Source organism: Heteronotia binoei, chromosome 3, assembly GCF_032191835.1.
Source record: "Heteronotia binoei isolate CCM8104 ecotype False Entrance Well chromosome 3, APGP_CSIRO_Hbin_v1, whole genome shotgun sequence".
NCBI classification, from domain to species: Eukaryota; Metazoa; Chordata; class Lepidosauria; order Squamata; family Gekkonidae; genus Heteronotia; species Heteronotia binoei.
The window spans coordinates 188,373,878-188,391,954 of record NC_083225.1 but is presented as its reverse complement, the minus strand read 5'-3'; the positions used below and the strand labels follow the sequence as shown (position 1 = coordinate 188,391,954).

The following is an 18,077-nucleotide window of genomic DNA, read 5'->3' as shown; positions in this document are numbered from 1 at the left end:
AGCGGCTTACAAACCTCCTTTCCCTTCCCTTCCCCACAACAGACACCCTGTGAGGTGGGTGGGGCTGAGAGAGCTCTTCCAGAACTGCTCTTGAGCAGAACAGCCTTGAGAGAACATAAGAGAAGCCATGCTGGATCAGACCAATAGCCCATCCAGTCCAACACTCTGTGTCACACAGTGGCGAAAAAAACCCCCACTGTGGCTGGCTTAAGGTCACATTAGCAGGTGCGATCTGATTCAATATAAGGCAGCTTCAGGCGCTAAATTTTCAAAGAAGTCTGCAAACAGATGACGCAGGGGACAAACAGCCTTCCCTAGCCGGGCTGCCAGTCACCTTTCCTCTGACACAGATCCCCAAATCACTGGTCAGCAAAGAACTGATCCTCTTGATGGCATCTGGGTTTTGGCTACTGTGTGATGCTCTTGTTATACTGGATGGGCCATTGGGTTGATCCAACATGGCTTCTCTTACATTCTTATGTCTGGGTCAACAATGTTCGGGATTCTTGGTGCTTTGAGGGGCAAGAGTAGAAGGGCTTCTGGAGTTGTGGACCCACTGGTGGACCTCCTGATGGGTTTTGGCCACTGTGTGACACAAAGTGCTGAAATGGATGGGTCACTGGCCTGATCCAACATGGCTTCCCTTATGTTCTTATGTCTGGGGCAGTGATGCTCTGTCTGCTTGGTGCTTGGGGGGCAAGAGTGGGAGGGCTTCTGGAGTTCTGGCTCTGCTGGTGGACCTCCTGACAGCACCTGGGATTGGACCACTGTGTGACACAGAATGTTGGACTGGATGGGCCATTGGCCTGATCCAACAGGGCTTCTCTTATGTTCTTAAGTGACACAGAGTTTTGGACTGGAGGGGCCATTGGCCTGATCCAACAGGGCTTCTCTTGTGTTCTTATGTGACAAAGAGTGTTGGACTGGATGGGCCATTGGCCTGATCCAACATGGCTTCTCTTATGTTCTTATGTGACACAGAGTGTTGGACTGGAGGGGCCACTGGCCTGATCCAACATGGCTTCTCTTATGTTCTTATGTAAGTAAGTAAGTAAAATTTTATTTGTATCCCGCCCTCCCCCGCTGAAGCAGGCTCAGGGCGGCTAATGTGACACAGAGTGTTGGACTGGATGGGCCATTGGCCTGATCTAACAGGGCTTCTCTTATGTTCTTATGTGACAGAGTGTTGGACTGGATGGGCCATTGGCCTGATCCAACATGGCTTCTCTTATGTTCTTATGTGACAGAGTGTTGGACTGGATGGGCCATTGGCCTGATCCAACATGGCTTCTCTTATGTTCTTATGTGACACAGAGTATTGGACTGGATGGGCCATTGGCCTAATCTAACAGGGCTTCTCTTATGTTCTTATGTGACAGAGTGTTGGACTGGATGGGCCATTGGCCTGATCCAACATGGCTTCTCTTATGTTCTTATGTGACACAGAGTGTTGGACTGGATGGGCCATTGGCCTGATCCAACATGACTTCTCTTATGTTCTTATGTGACCCAGAGTGTTGGACTGGAGGGGCCACTGGCCTGATCCAACATGGCTTCTCTTATGTTCTTATGTGACACAGAGTGTTGGACTGGATGGGCCATTGGCCTGATCCAACAGGGCTTCACTTATGTTCTTATGTGACACAGAGTATTGGACTGGATGGGCCACTGGCCTGATCCAACATGGCTTCTCTTATGTTCTTATGTGACACAGAGTGCTGGACTGGATGGGTGATTGGCCTGATCCAACAGGGCTTCTCTTATGTTCTTATGTGACACAGAGTATTGGACTGTATGGGCCATTGGCCTAATCTAACAGGGCTTCTCTTATGTTCTTATGTGACACAGAGTGTTGGACTGGATGGGCCATTGGCCTGATCCAACATGACTTCTCTTATGTTCTTATGTGACCCAGAGTGTTGGACTGGATGGGCCTTTGGCCTGATCCAACATGGCTTCTCTTATGTTCTTATGTGACACAGAGTGTTGGACTGGATGGGCCACTGGCCTGATCCAACAGGGCTTCTCTTATGTTCTTATGTGACACAGAATGTTGGACTGCATGGGCCACTGGCCTGATCCAACATGGCTTCTCTTATGTTCTTATGTGACACAGAGTGTTGGACTGGATGGGCCACTGGCCTGATCCAACAGGACTTCTCTTATGTTCCTATGTGACACAGAGTGTTGGACTGCATGGGCCACTGGCCTGATCCAACAGGGCTTCTCTTATGTTCTTATGTGACACAGAATGTTGGACTGGATGGGCCACTGGCCTGATCCAACATGGCTTCTCTTATGTTCCTATGTGACACAGAGTGTTGGACTGGATGGGCCACTGGCCTGATCCAACAGGGCTTCTCTTATGTTCTTAACATGATGCTCATCCTTCATCCCCACACCTGACTTTGGGTCTACCTTATATTCCATACCTACCTTTCCGGATAAAGCTGGCTGAGAACCCAAGTAAGCTGAACTGCGGCACTCCGGACCTGTTCATAGTCGTCTGTTAAGAGTTTGCAGGCCTGAAATGAAGTTTCCAGTTAGATATTAATGCTCTGCCTCTTAAACAGTGCATCTTCAGCCAGATTAGAATCCAGCAGCAGCCAGGTTTTCAGAGCATGAGTTTCCAAAAGTCAAAGCTCCCTTCATCAGATATCCAAGGCACCTTTATCTCTCAAACTCAAAACCTGAAAATCTTGTCGGTCTCTGAGGCGGTGCTGGACTCGAATCCAGTTCTTTTACTACAGACCAACACAAAGGGTCATTAATATAGGGAATTCTCCGCCATAGGAGGTGGTGGCGGCTACAAGCATAGACAGCTTCAAGAGGGGATTGGATAAGCATCTGGAGCAGAGGTTCATCAGTGACCATTAGTCACAGGGTACTGATGGAACTCTCTGTCTGGGGCAATGATGCTTTGTATTCTTGGGGCTTGGGGGGAATCTGTGGGAGGGATTCTGGAGTTCTGCCCCCACTGGTGGACCTCCTGATGGCACCTGGGGTTTTTTGCCATTGTGTGACACAGAATGTTGGACTGGATGGGCCATTGGCCTGATCCAACATGGCTTCTCTTATGTTCTTACGTGACACAGAGTATTGGATTGGATGGGCCATTGGCCTGATCCAACATGGCTTCTCTTCTGTTCTTACGTGACACAGAGTGTTGGACTGGATGGGCCATTGGCCTGATCCAACATGGCTTCTCTTATGTTCTTATGTGACACAGAGTGTTGGACTGGATGGGCCACTGGCCTGATCCAACATGGCTTCTGTTATGTTCTTACGTGACACAGAGGGTTGGACTGGATGGGCCACTGGCCTGATCCAACATGGCTTCTCTTATGTTCTTACGTGACACAGAGGGTTGGACTGGATGGGCCACTGGCCTGATCCAACATGGCTTCTCTTATGTTCTTACGTGACACAGAGGGTTGGACTGGATGGGCCACTGGCCAGATCCAACATGGCTTCTCTTATGTTCTTACGTGACACAGAGTGTTGGACTGGATGGGCCATTGGCCTGATCCAACATGGCTTCTCTTATGTTCTTACATGACAGAGAGTGTTGGACTGGATGGGCCACTGGCCTGATCCAACAGGGCTTCTCTTATGTTCTTATGTGACACAGAGTGTTGGACTGGATGGGCCACTGGCCTGATCCAACATGGCTTCTCTTATGTTCTTATGTGACACAGAGTGTTGGACTGGATGGGCCATTGGCTTGATCCAACATGGCTTCTCTTATGTTCTTATGTCTGGGGCAGCAGTGCACTGTATTCCTGGTACTTCAGGGGCAGCAGCCTCCTGTCTCTAGAGTTCTGGCCCTGATAGTGGCCCTCCAGATGGCACCTGGGTCTTGGCCACTGTATGCTGCGGAGTGTTGGGCTGGCCAGATCCAATGTGGCTTCTCTTTATGTTCTGACACTTGTTATCCCCTGAAACTGCCATATGTTTCCAATTACCATTCAACTCTTGCAATTTAGTTACAGTTTTTACTTATTCATTTACATCATTTGTAGTCTGCCTTTCTCACAAGGACTCAAGGCGGATTACACATAGGGAGCTAGTACAATCGAAAGAAATGGGACCTTCATTAGCCAACGGATTAGGATTTTAGAAGTTTGGAACCACCAGAAAGAGCTGAAGCAGAGCATCGGAGTGAACATGAGACAGAAAAGGAACCTGCTTACAATAAACTCTGGGCAGCAGTACAAGCCACACTTCCTGATCATTCATGCAACCAAGTTTGTAAAAGCATTTTGCACAGGGCAACCGTATTACCCGGGCAGAAACGCCCTCTTGAATAGTTCTACTGTGCACAGTTAGTGGAAGGCCGGGACAGTGGGAGCCATCTGGACCTCCTTGGGTCCAGACTGAGTTGCGTGCAATGAGCTAGGCCAGATTCTCAGGTTCAAGACCCAACGAGAAGCATAAGGTTGGCCTTTAATTTGCTGTGAGACGAAATGATATTTTCCTCCTTGACCTGAATGGGTCAGGCAAGCCCAATCTCGTCAAGATTCTGGAGGTTAAGCAGGGTCAGCCCTGGCTATGGGAGACTTCCTAGGAATACCAGAGCCGGAAACAGGGGCAGGCTTTATTCAGGTACCTCTTTTTTTTTTAATTTCAAAAACAGCATGCATAAATGGTTCCTGTAACAACATTCAAACTAACTCAAATAACTGTTTACAAAATCGTCTAGAAGCAGATCAGGTTATGCTACAGTACATTTTTTGGTAAAACATCTTGTTCAGTTAGATATGTCACCACCGGGTACTATAAGTCTATAATCTCCGTTCCATATAACGTTGGGGGCTTGTCTTTGTTCAGGTAAGCCAGCTTGCTGAGAATAAAATAGTCCCAAATCCTCTTTCTCCATACGTTTACAGTCGGAATATTGTGGGAATTCCAGTTGTACGGTAAAAGAGTTCTTGCAATTGCTAAAAGGATTGTTAAAAGGTACTTCTGAAAGACCTCCATTCCTTCAGTGAGAGTCAGTTAGCAGTGGTCGCTACGACTTCCAGGTGCGTGCGCACACGCAGACACACATGTACGTGAGCGCACATGTACACATCACAATTTTTTTTTAAATTATCTTTTCCTTTCTCTTTCTGGGCTGATCGGATGCAAAAGGGAGTATGGAATAAAGCTGTTAGCTCTTGTTTGGGAAATACTTTTAGATTTGGGGAGTGGCACTCAAGGAGGCTGGAATTTGGGGAGGGGAAGGAATCCCACAGAATCCACCTTCCAAAGCAGCCATTTCCTTCAGAGGAAACTGATCTCCGTTGCCTGGAAATGAGCCGCAATAGCAGGAAATCTCCAGGTCTGATCAGATGTAATAGCAGGAGATCTCCAGTTCCCACTTAGAGGTTGGCAACCCCAGCCTGGAGGAATTTGAACACCCGAACGTCGTGGGGGTTGAGTGAAGGGTACCAGGTCTTCACAACTGCCAGGTTTTCTCCCAAAAACCCACACAATGCAAGGGCCCTTGTTGGATTTATAGTCACGTACTTACCTGGCCGTAAATTGCCTGTTGCAGCTTCAGTCCCCTTTCGTGTAGCTGGAGCTACAAATAAATACAGGAAAAATACCAAAAGGAATTGTTTCTTCCATCCCCTCACAAACTGTTATTTCAGCGCTTCGGCTTTTCTCCTCCCTCTCTCTCTAAAATATTTCAGCAGCAAATTTGGCAAACAAAATTAGACGATAAATCACAGCCAGCAAGATGCAAAGATAATTTTACAAGATGATAAAGTAGCAGTTCTTATCCCCTGGGAAAACTATGCCACGGTTCCCAGAGTGGTGCCCATGGGTGCTGTGGAACCCACCGACACCTCACCTTGGCTCTGGCCAAGTATTTTTTAGAAAGGAAGCCGGGCCAGGTGGGCCTTTTGTCCAGCAAGAGTGCTTATTGGCTGTGTAGATTTTAGGTGGTTGGTTAGCAGCTGCCCCCGCAGCCCCAAGAGCCTCCCTCTGGCAGCCATTTTGTGGCCGTTTCCACCTCTCAAGGTGGCTGTTTTTGTGGCAGCCATTTTGTGGCCTCACCCACCACACTGGACCGGGATTTCAAAGGTGCCCACGGGCTCAACAAAGGACGGGGACCCCTCCGCTGTGTAAACTCTGTCCCGGAAACCGCCAAGCAATGCAGCCCGAGCGAGTCATTTGCTCGAAAAGTCAGAACCCTTTTTCAAAAACGAAACTGCTTCAAAGCAGATCGTCAGCTGCCCCCTCCACCAGCCGTGCCTACCATTGCTTTAATGGCTGCCGTCCTCACTCGAGGGTCCTGGTCGTTGAAGTGGTCCCCGATGATCTTCTGGACGTCTTTGGCTGGCTGGCCTTCCAATTCCTTCGAAGGTCCTTTCTCCACACTCCCAAGGAAGCCCAACAATAGCAGGCACTTGTTCCGGACTCCGTGGGAGGAATCGGTCAGATGCTGAAAAACCAAAGGGGCTGTCATGATCCTGGGCCTACAGTGAGGCCTACAGGCCTCAGAGAAGCCTGCCTAGGAGTTATTACAGAAAGTCTACCTTTCCCAGGATCCCCTCTGTCCCTCTGCAAGGTTTTGGAGGGAAAGCTGGCCCAGTGAGTGGCGAGACCTGGGAGGAAAGCTGAAAAGGGCCAAGCACAGGCAGGGAGGAATCGGTCAGACGCTGAGGGCTTTTTTTTGTAACAAGAACTCCTTTTCATATTAGGCCATGTCACTCCCGATGTAACCAATCCTCCGAGAGCTTACAAGGCTCTTAGTACGGGGCCTACTGAAAGCTCCAGGAGGATTGGCTACATCAAGGGGAGCGGCCTAATATGCAAAGGAGTTCCTGCTGCCAAAAAAAAGCCCTGTAGAAGAACCAAAGGGAGGATGGCCCGAACGCTCAGGGAAATACTAATCAGGACGTAACGGAACTTGGGAGTGAGACGGGATTGTCAAGTGAGAGCGAAAAGCCAGTGGGGGACTTGAAGCTCCAGGAGAGGGGAGGGAAGAATTTTGCTTGAACTCCGACGCAAGTACGTAGTCAGCTGGCTGTCATTTGAACATGTGAAGCTGCCTTCTACTGAATCAGACCCTCGGTCCATCAAAGTCAGTATTGTCTTCTCAAACTGGCAGCGGCTCTCCAGGGTCTCAAGCTGAGGTTTTTCACACCTATTTCCCTGGACCCTTTTCATTGGAGATGCCAGGATTGAACCTGGGACCTTCTGCTTACCAAGCAAATGCTCTACCACTGAGCCACAGCCCCGTTCATGGCTCTCCAAGGTCTCCAGCTGAGGTTATTCACGCCTACTTGCCTGGACCCTTTTTAGCTGGAGATGCCGGGGATTGAACCTGAGACCTTCTGCTTACCAAGAAGATGCTCTACCACTGAGCCACTGTCCCTCCCTAATGCATTTAAAGGGACCGCATTCCTTTTAAATGCCTTCCCTTCATTGGAAATAACAGCGGAGGCAGGCACCTTCTTCTGGGGTTCACAGGACCAGAGGGTAAAATCTTTTTGAAACTTGGGGGAGGTTTGAGGAGAGGCACCAGAAGCTATGCTGAAAATCTGGTGCCTTTACCTCAAAAAGCAGGGGACCCCAGAGCCCCAGATACCTATGGATTGATTCTCCATTATACTCTAGGGGGACCAGTCCCCCAGTTTGACGTAGTAGTTAAGTGTGCAAACTCTTATCTGGGAGAACCAGGTTTGATTCCCCACTCCTCCACATGCACCTGCTGATGTGACCTTGGGTCAGTCACAAGTTCTCTCATAGCTGTTCCTCTCAAGAGCAGTTTGTCAGAGCTCTCTCAGCCCCACCTCCCTCACAGGGTGTCTGTTGTCGGGAGGGGCAGGGAAAGGAGATTGGTAAGCCACTCTGAGTCTCCAAGTGAAGGGTGGAGTATAAATTCAATCTCTTCTCTTCTTCTTCTGTCTCCACAGGGTATAATGGAGTGCCCAGTGGCTGTTCCCCCCCCTTTCTGAGAGCACTGAAGCAGGGGGAGGGGCTCCAACCTGGGAGATTCCCCCACCCCCAACCGGGAATTGGCAACTCTAGAGTGAGAGCAAGATGGAGAATGAGGGCCATGTGTGGCAACTAAGGGGCTGAGGGAGGTGAGAGTTACTCGGCAGGGAAATGTACTACAGGTGTCTCTATGCCAATGCTAGAAGTACCCAAGCTAAGCTGAGGGAACTAGAGCGCTTGGTGTTCAATGACAATTTAGATATAGTAGGTATCTCAGAAACACGGTGGAATGGGAAAAAAAATCTATGAGATATCGTCATTCCTTGGTGGCCAAGGGCGGCCATGTCGGTGCGGGTGTTTGCAGAGAGAGCGGTGTGATGTGCTCAACGGTGAGCCCCAGGAAAGAAGTGAGCCAGACACCTGCAGCTAGTGCTAAAACGGTGTATTTACAAATTATATACAGTGTGCTCACTAGTGCAGAGATATACATTAAATACAGGACCAAAGTGCTCCGCCAGCATGTGTCTCCTCGAAGAGAGACCTGTGCATTGCCAGCACAGTCCATATATAGTTCCTTCAGCCAATCCTGGCAGTCCACAGTCATGCTGACTCAGCAGGTCCTTTCCACCTGTCCTCTGCCGGCTAGAACCGGCCTGTAGATAAGGTCACTGTGACCTAGCTTGCCAGCTAGATCACCTGCTGTCACAATAGAGCTGTCAAACTGTGTAAAGGTAGATTCCAATACTGACAGGCCAAACTGTAGCTCGAGAGTCACATGTGGCTCTTTCACACACACTGTGTGGTTCTCAAAGACCCCACTACCCCAACGGCAAGCTCGGAGAAGGCATCTGTCTCCTTAAATCACTTCTCCAAGCCAAGCCAGCTGGCAGCTCGGAGAATGCATTTCAAGTTAAAGTTGCTTTCTTTCCACCTCTCCTCCATCTGTTTGCTTTCCTTCCTTGCAGCTCTCAGGCATCTGTCGTTCATGTCTGGCAGCTCTCCAACATTTGACATTTATTCTATGTGGCTTTTACATTAAGCTAGTTTGGCCACCCCGGTATAAGTTCTACAGGCAGGGACAGGTTGGTGGTGGTGCCGCATTGTACATCAAAGAGGACATAGAATCAGATCAATCAGAAAACTTCGGGGGAATTAACTCCCCAACCGGAGCAACACGGGTAGAAATCCTGGGTTACTTCAAAGTGCGAGCTTGGCTTTTAACTAAATCAAAACTTCCTTAAAAGAAAACAGCAATATTTCTTTACAATTGAAATAAAATAGCTTTAAGTTGGCTGGCAGCCTCGCTTACCTTGCAGGCGACGTCCACCAGGCGCGACCGCACTGCCGGGTTCTCCTGCAGCTTCATCCCGATCGCCAGCAGGCTGTCCAGCAGCTGAGCCAGGACCTGGTGGGATTCTGAAGGGCAACACACGGTCACCACCAACAGACACAGAAGGCCATAAGAACACAAGAGAAGCCATGTTGGATCAGGCCAGGGGCCCATTCAGTCCAACACTCTGTGTCGCACAGAGGCCCAAACCCAGGAACTATCACGAGGTCCACTAGCAGGCCAGAACTCCAGAAGCCCTCCCATTCTTGCCTCTCACCCCCAAGTTCCAAGAATACAGAGCAGCACTGCCCCAGGCATAAGAACATCAGAGAAGCCATGTTGGATCAGACCAATGGCCTATCCAGTCCAGCACTCTGTGTCACATAAGAACATAAGAGAAGCCCTGTTGGATCAGGCCAACGGCCCATCCAGTCCAACACTCTGTGTCACATAAGAACATCAGAGAAGCCATGTTGGATCAGGCCAGTGGCCCATCCAGTCCAACACTCTGTGTCACATAAGAACATAGGAGAAGCCATGTTGGATCAGGCCAATGGCCTATCCAGTCCAGCACTCTATGTCACACAGGGGCCAAAACCCAGGTGCCCTCAGGAGGTCCACCAGCAGGACTAAAACTCCAGAAGCCCTCCCACTCTTGCCCCCCCACCCCAAGTTCCAAGAAGACAGAGCATCACTCCCCCAGGCATAAGAACGTAAGAGAAGCCATGTTGGATCAGGACAGTGGCCCATCCAGCACAACACTCTGTGTCACACAGTGGCAAAAAAAAACAGGTGCCATCAGGAGGTCCAAGAATACAGAGGATCACTGCCCCAGTGTCAGGCTCTGTAACTTTCCTATAATAAAAGCCATATAATACTAACCAAATGGACTCTTCATACTAACCCCAAAAGCCTTTGTTGAGTTGTAGCTAGTATGCATATCAAAGAAAGACTGTTTGAAGTGTTAACCTTGTGCAGTGTGTGAAAGGAGTAAAAGAATTTGGCCGTTAATAGATACCATGTCCGGCCAGCATCCTCCCTTAGGCAAAGAGATAAGGGGGAGCTCTCATGTGAAAGTTTGCACCTTCAGTTTCTTTGTTATGAGAATCACTTTGTTTAGATAATACTTTGATGTAGAATTCCATAAGACCCAGGGACCCCTAGTCTCTGGCATTAGTCTCAACTTCTGTATCTTGCAATGAGTTTCCAATAAAGTGTCCATTTTTATCAATGAACATGGCCTTGAGTCTCCATCGCCTGACACCCAGACAGAGAGTTCCAACAATACCCTGGGACTAATAGCCACTGATGGACCTCTGCTCCAGATGTTTATCCAATCCCCTCTTGAAGCTGTCTGTGCTTGCAGCCGCCACCACCTCTTGCGGCAGTGAATTCCATGTGTTAATCACCCTTCGGGACTTCCTTTTATCCATTCTAACCCGACTGTTCAGCAATTTCATTGAGTGTCCACGAGTTCTTGTATTGTGAGAAAGGGAGAAAAGGACTTCTTTCTCTATCCCAGGGGTGGCCAAACAGTAGCTCTCCAGATGCTTTTTGCCTACAACTCCCATCAGCCCCAGCCAGCATGGCTGATGGCTGGGGCTGATGGGAGTTTTTAGGCAAAAAACATCTTGGCCACCCTTGCTCTATCCCATGCATAATCTTGTTAAAGATTTCAGGTTTTCACGGCTGGCATCATCATTAGGGTTTGTAGAATCTTTCAGGCTCAAGTGCCGTGTTCTACTGGAGAAAGATTTTCTTCCAGACGTTTCGTTCTCAGCTGCGGAGAACATCCTCAGTGGCGTTGCATTGTGCACAGCAGCCAAGAAGGTCAGAACGCCTGCTCCGGCTGCAACGCCACTGAGGAAGTTCTCCGCAGCTGAGAACGAAACGTCTGGAAGAAAAACTTTCTCCAGTAGAACACGGCACTTGAGCCTGAAAGATTCTACAAACCCTAATGAATCTTGTTAAACCTCTCTCATGTCACCTTTCAAAAAGAGCCCCAAGCATTTTAACCTTTCTTCATAGGGAAAGTGCTCCAACCCTTGCATCATTCTAGTTGCCAGGAAGAAAGAAAGCCAGGAGGGGAAGGGGAGGGCTCAGAATAGAAGCCCAGAAGAGAGGTCACTTCTGATTAGGTTTCCTGTCTCATTACTGATGCTGATTTCAACTCCCCCCCCCCTCTGAATATCACACCTGATCCAAACATGCCTACTATCGGGGCTTTTTTGTAGCAGGAACTATTTTGCATATTAGGCCACATCCACCCTGATGTAACCAATCCTCCAAGAGCTTAAAGGTCAAGGCAATCCCCCTGTGCAAGCACCAGTCGTTTTCGACTCATGGGGTGACATCGCATCACGACATTTTCACGGCAGACTTTTTACGGGGTGGTTTGCCATTGCCTTCCCCGGTCTTCTACGCTTCCCCCCAGCAAGCTGGGGACTCATTTGACCGACTTCAGAAGGATGGAAGGCTGAGTCAACCTTGGGCCGGCTGCCTGACCCCAGCTTCCGCCAGGATCGAACTCAGGTCGTGAATAGAGCTCAGGACCGCAGGATTGCAGCTTTACCACTCTGCGCCACGGGGCTCTTAGTACAGGGCCTACGGTAACCTCCAGGAGGGTTGGCTACATCAGTGGGGTATGGCCTAACAAGGATTTTTTGTAGCAGGAACTCCTAGGAGAGCCAGTTTGGTGTAGTGGTTAAGTGTGCAGACTCTTATCTGGGTGAACCGGGTTTGATTCCCCGCTCCTCCACTTGCAGCTGCTAGCATGGCCTTGGGTCAGCCATAGCCCTGGCAGAGGTTGTCCTTGAAAGGGCAGCTGCTGTGAGAGCCCTCTCCAGCCCCACCCACCTCACAGGGTGTCTGTTGTGGGGGAGGAAGGTAAAGGAGATTGTGAGCCGCTCTGAGACTCTTCGGAGTGGAGGGCAGAATATAAATCCAATATCTTCATCTACCTCACAGGGTGTCTGTTGTGGGGGAGGAAGGTAAAGGAGATTGTGAGCCACTCTGGGACTCTTTGGAGTGGAGGGCAGGATATAAATCCAATATCTTCATCTACCTCACAGGGTGTCTGTTGTGGGGGAGGAAGGGAAAGGAGATTGTGAGCCGCTCTGAGACTCTTCGGAGTGGAGGGCGGGATATAAATCCAATGTCTTCATCTACCTCACAGGGTGTCTGTTGTGGGGGAGGGAGGGAAAGGAGATTGTGAGCCACTCTGAGACTCTTTGGAGTGGAGGGCGGGATATAAATCCAATATCTTCATCTACCTCACAGGGTGTCTGTTGTGGGGGAGGAAGGGAAAGGAGATTGTGAGCCGCTCTGAGACTCTTCGGAGTGGAGAGCGGGATATAAATCCAATGTCTTCATCTACCTCACAGGGTGTCTGTTGTGGGGGAGGGAGGTAAAGGAGATTGTGAGCCACTCTGAGACTCTTCGGAGTGGAGGGCAGGATATAAATCCAATATCTTCATCTACCTCACAGGGTGCCCGTTGTGGGGGAGGAAGGGAAAGGAGATTGTGAGCTGCTCTGAGACTCTTCGGAGTGGAGGGCGGGATATAAATCCAATGTCTTCATCTACCTCACAGGGTGTCTGTTGTGGGGGAGGGAGGGAAAGGAGATTGTGAGCCACTCTGAGACTCTTTGGAGTGGAGGGCGGGATATAAATCCAATATCTTCATCTACCTCACAGGGTGTCTGTTGTGGGGGAGGAAGGGAAAGGAGATTGTGAGCCGCTCTGAGACTCTTCGGAGTGGAGAGCGGGGTATAAATCCAATGTCTTCATCTACCTCACAGGGTGTCTGTTGTGGGGGAGGGAGGGAAAGGAGATTGTGAGCCACTCTGAGACTCTTTGGAGTGGAGGGCGGGATATAAATCCAATATCTTCCTATGATTCTATGAAGTGCTGGGAGAATTCAAATCTTGCACCAGATTTGTCACAAAGGGAAAAAAAACCCATCACGTACTCTCGTTCTGAAGGGTGTTAACGGCGTCGTCCAGAACGCAGTCGGGAGAAAACCCGGAGGCCTTGGAAAGCAAACCCAGCAAGGAGGCTATCTTCAGCCTGACGGAGGAGTCGCTCTCCTAGGGTGACACAAGGGGACACAGATAACGCCACCATCCTCACATCTCCCTCCACTTTATCCTGCCTGGGAGTTTGGGGTAGATTATTCACTCGGCATTTCCAACATATTTCCTTAAAAGCAGAAGTCTGCATGACATGTGGGCCAAAGTCCCCTTTTTCAAGCATGCCCAGCTTGGAAGTCTTATCTGGCTAGCCGGAAGTCTCCGATGCCTTCCTCCACAGTTCCTCCCAACGCTGGCCTGGGACCAACATACCTTAAGGGCCACTTCTTCCCATATGGACCTACCCATATACTCCAGTCATCTTTAGAGGCTTAGCTTCTGACAGCCCCACATCTGAAGGCTGAGAGGTGGCAACCCGAGAAAGGGCCTTCTCGGTCATGGTACCAAAACTGTAGAACTGTAAAACTGTAGGTGTCCAAACTGTGGCTGGGGAGCCGATGTGGCTCTTTCACACACATTGTGTGGCTCTTGAAGCCCCCACCAGAGAAGGTATTTGTCTCTTTAAACCACTTCTTCAAGGCAAGCCAGTCAGTGGCTTGGAGAATGCCTTTAAAGTTCAAGTTGCTTTCTTTCCATCTCTCCCTCCGTGCTCCCTCCCACCATCTATTTTCCTTCCTGCCTGCCTGCTCCCAGACATCTGACGTTTGTGTCTGTTGGTTCTCACACATCTGACATTTATTCTATGTGGCTCTTATGTTAAGCAAGTTTGGCCACTCCTGGTGTAGAACTTCCCTCCCCAGGGAGATGAGTCTGTATCCCTCTAGTGGTTTCTTTTGCCAGCAGGTGAAAACATCTGATGTTTATTCTATGTGGCTCTTCCATTAATTAATTAATTAATTAATGATTGATTGATTTGATTTATATCCCGTCCTCCCCTCTGAAGCAGCCTCAAGTTAAGCAAGTTCAGACACCTTTTCAACAGGAACTGAACCCAGCCTTTTCAACAGGAACTGAACCCAGGACCTTCTGCATGCTAAACAGATGCTCTATCACTGAGCTGGGGCAGCCGACATAAACGAACACTCCTTTTCCTGAGTTGGACCCTTAGTCTACCTCATGCTTTTAACTGGAGATGGTGGGGATTGAACCTGGGACTTTCTGCTTACCAAGCATAAGAACAGCCATGTAGGATCAGGCCAATGGCCCATCCAGTCCAACACTCTGTGTCACACAGTGGTCAATATATGTGTGTGTGTATGTATACACACACACACACACACACATATATATATACACACATACACCACTGAGCTACAGCCCCACTGTATGTCTCTCCAGGGTCTCAGGCTGAGGTCTTTCCCATCGCCTACTGCCCGGTCCTTTTAACTGGAGATGCCGGGGACTGAACCTGGGACCTTCTGCTTACCAAGCAGATGCTCTGCCACTGAGCTACAGCACCACTATATGTCTCTCCAGGGTCTCAGGCTGAGGTCTTTCCCATCACCTACAGCCTGGTCCTTTTAACTGGAGATGCTGGGGATTGAACCTGGGACCTTCTGAATGCCAAGCAGACGCTCTACCACTGAGCTACAGCCCCACTGTATGCCTCTCCAGGGTCTCAGGCTGAGGTCTTTCCCATCGCCTACTGCCCGGTCCTTTTAACTGGAGATGCCGGGGATTGAACCTGGGACCTTCTGCTTCCCAAGCAGATGCTCTGCCACTGAGCTACAGCCCCACTGTATGTCTCTCCAGGGTCTCAGGCTGAGGTCTTTCCCATCGCCTACTGCCCAGTCCTTTTAACTGGAGATGCCGGGGATTGAACCTGGGACCTTCCGCTTACCAAGCCGAGGCTCTACCACTGAGCCACAGCCCCCCTTCCCCAAGCATTGCAGGACTCTAGCACATCTGAAGCACTTTCCATACCTTATAAAAATGCTCCAGCAAGACCCGGACGACGCCTTCCACGCTTTCCGCCTCGACCGGCTTCCTGGCGAACTGCAGCAGGTACTGTAGCGCATCGGCGGGCAAAGTGGCTTTGCAGAGGTCCACATGGAGGGCCGCAGACTTGCTGGGCTTGGTCAGCCGGAGTTTCTTCGCCGTGAGTTCCTCATGCTGCTGTTGCTGAAAAGGCCAGCACAAGCGTCAGGCTCAGTTCAGACGGAAGTAAGGCGAGCAGTTCCCTCTAAACCAGAGGTCCCCAACCCCTGGGCCATGGACCGGTACCGATCCGTGGCCTGTTAGCAACCGGGCCGTGTGTTGTATAATCATTTCATTATATATTAAAGAGGTCAAGGTAGTCCCCTGTGCAAGCACCAGTCGTTTCCGACTCTGGGGTGACGTTGCTTTCACGTTTTCACAGCAGACTTTTAACGGGGTGGTTTGCCATTGCCTTCCCCGGTCCTCTGCGCTTTCCCCCCAAAAGGCTGGGGACTCCTTTGACCGACCTCGGAAGGACGGAAGGCTGAGTCGACCTGGAGCTGGCGACCTGAACCCAGCTTCTGCCAAGATTGCCATTGCCTTCTTCAGTCATCTATACTTTCCCCCCAGCAAGCTGGGTCCTCATTTTGACCGACCTCCAAAGGATGGAAGGCTGAGTCAACCTCGAGCCGGCTACCTGAACCGACTTCCGCCAGGATCGAATTCAGGTCGTGAGCAGAGCTTAGGACTGCAGTACTGCAGCTTTAACACTTTGCACCACGGGACCCACTAAAGCAAAGGTAGTCCCCTGTGCGAGCACCAGTCGTTTTCGACTCTGGGGTGACGTTGCTTTCACAACATTTTCACAGCAGACTTTTTACGAGGTGGTTTGCCCTTGCCTTCCCCAGTCATCTATGCTTAGCCCCCAGCAAGCTGGGGACTCATTTGACCGACCTCGGAAGGATGGAAGGCTGAGTCAACCTGGAGCCGGCTACCTGAACCAGCTTTACCACTCTCCACCACTGGGCTCTTTCATTATATATTACAATGTAGTAATAATAATAAAAAGTAGAAGACGACATTGGATTTATATCCCACCCTATACTCTGAATCTCAGAGTCTCAAAACTGCTCACAATCTCCTTTACCTTCCTCCCCACACCAGACACCCTGTGAGGCAGGTGGGGCTGAGGGAGCTCTCATAGCAGCTGCCTGTTCAAGGATAACTCTGTGAGAGCTCTGGCTGACCCCAGGCCATTCCAGCAGCTGCAAGTGGAGGAGTGGAGAATCAAACCCGGTTCTCCCAGGTAAGAGTCCACACAGTTAAGCACCACACCAAACTGACAGAAATAAAGTACACAATTGCATCATCCCAAAACCATCACTCCACACACACACACACGGTCCATGGAAAAACTGTCTTCCACAAAACTGATTCCTGGTGCCAAAAAGATTGGGGACCACTGAGCTGAGTTAGCGTGAGCTAGCTCACACATTTTTGTCTTAGCTCAGGAAGGATGACCCCAGAGCACACTAATTTATGCAGCAGCTCACAACTTTAATGCCAGAAGCTCACAAAGTAGAGTTTTTGTTCACAAGACTCTGTAGCTTAGAGCTGGGGTGTCAAACTCATTTGTTATGAGGGATGGATCTGATATAAATGAGACCTTGTTGGGCCATGTCAGGCTGGGCCACGTGTGTGCCTATTTAAGATTAGGTAGCAGAAATATAAATTTTATAAATGACATAGACAAACACAAAGATTTTTTTTAAAAAAACTTAAAATAAAACATGCTTAAGACATTAGCACTTAGTCTTAAAGATGCTTTGTATTCCTTCCATGAGATCAAGAGAACTGAACAAAGAAAACTCTGTTTCCTTCCTTCCCCAGGGGACCAGGAGGGGGAAGAGCCTCAGCCAATAGAAGGAAGACAGGCCTGGCTCAGTAGCTCTGCTGTGTGAGGGAGAGAGCCTGGCAAAGCAAGCTCTGCCCCCCCCCGCTTCCTCCTCAAGGGAGGAGCCTCAACCAATGGAGAAAATAGAGGTTTTGCTCTGTAGCTCCTGTGCAATTGATCAAGCCTGGCAAAGCAAGCTGTGATGCAGAAGGAAGCAAGAGAGAGGGAGAAGGAAGCAGATGACAGCCAGTTGCTTGGAGGGGCCTGATAGGAGCCCTTTGAGGGCCTGATTTGGTCCCTGGGCCACATGTTTGACATCCCTAACATAAGTGGTTGCTAGCTAGCTCCCTTAGGTTTTTGTTCAGCAACCCAGATAGCTTAAAATTGGCAAGCACATCCATCAAGCCATCAGGGTCTCCCCGTTGCTTGGCAGCAAGGAAAGCAGCAATCCTGGGATTTGCAAGGCTCACCTGCCTGCTGGCTTCTGCAGCCTCAAATGCAATCGCGGCTCATCTCCCTCCCCCAGCCCAGCACTGAACTGCAGGCCTCCAGCCTCTCCACGCCCCGCCTCCCTCCTCCCCGGCTCACCTGGACCACCACTTTGGAGAACTCTTCATAGACTCTCTTCTTCAGGTGCGCCGCCATGCCCGGCGGCCCCGAAAACTCTCTGGGGTCCGTTTTGCAATCGCCTCTGAGCCCTCGCGGCCACCGTAGACGGCTGCTCCTCTCTGAAGGTGCACCAAGAAACAGAGGTCGTTGTTTTCTTCTAAGGCGTCCTGTACGCAAGCGCACTCACTTCCGGTTCCCGATTGCCTTTCGTCACATGAGGGGCAAAAGTAGAAGAAATAAATGGAGGAAGGAAAGGAATGGTCCCCTGTGCAAGCACCAGTCGTTTCCGGCTCTGGGGTGACGTTGCTTTCACAACATTTTCATGGCAGACTTTTTATGGGGTGGTTTGCCATTGCCTTCCCCAG

General features: G+C 49.9%; 1 protein-coding gene across 1 annotated transcript in view; it reads right to left on the bottom strand.

Moving 5' to 3' along the window:
* Positions 1 to 17,844, bottom strand: part of INTS4 (integrator complex subunit 4) — a 58,509-nt gene extending 40,665 nt beyond the window's left edge. Inside the window, 7 exon segments of the mRNA XM_060235015.1 lie at positions 2,437 to 2,525; positions 5,516 to 5,566; positions 6,248 to 6,433; positions 9,242 to 9,348; positions 13,232 to 13,349; positions 15,216 to 15,413; positions 17,692 to 17,844. Coding sequence (XP_060090998.1) covers positions 2,437 to 2,525; positions 5,516 to 5,566; positions 6,248 to 6,433; positions 9,242 to 9,348; positions 13,232 to 13,349; positions 15,216 to 15,413; positions 17,692 to 17,748 — 806 coding nt within the window. The 5' untranslated portion in view covers positions 17,749 to 17,844.
* Between the last annotated feature and the right edge of the window lie 233 nt (positions 17,845 to 18,077).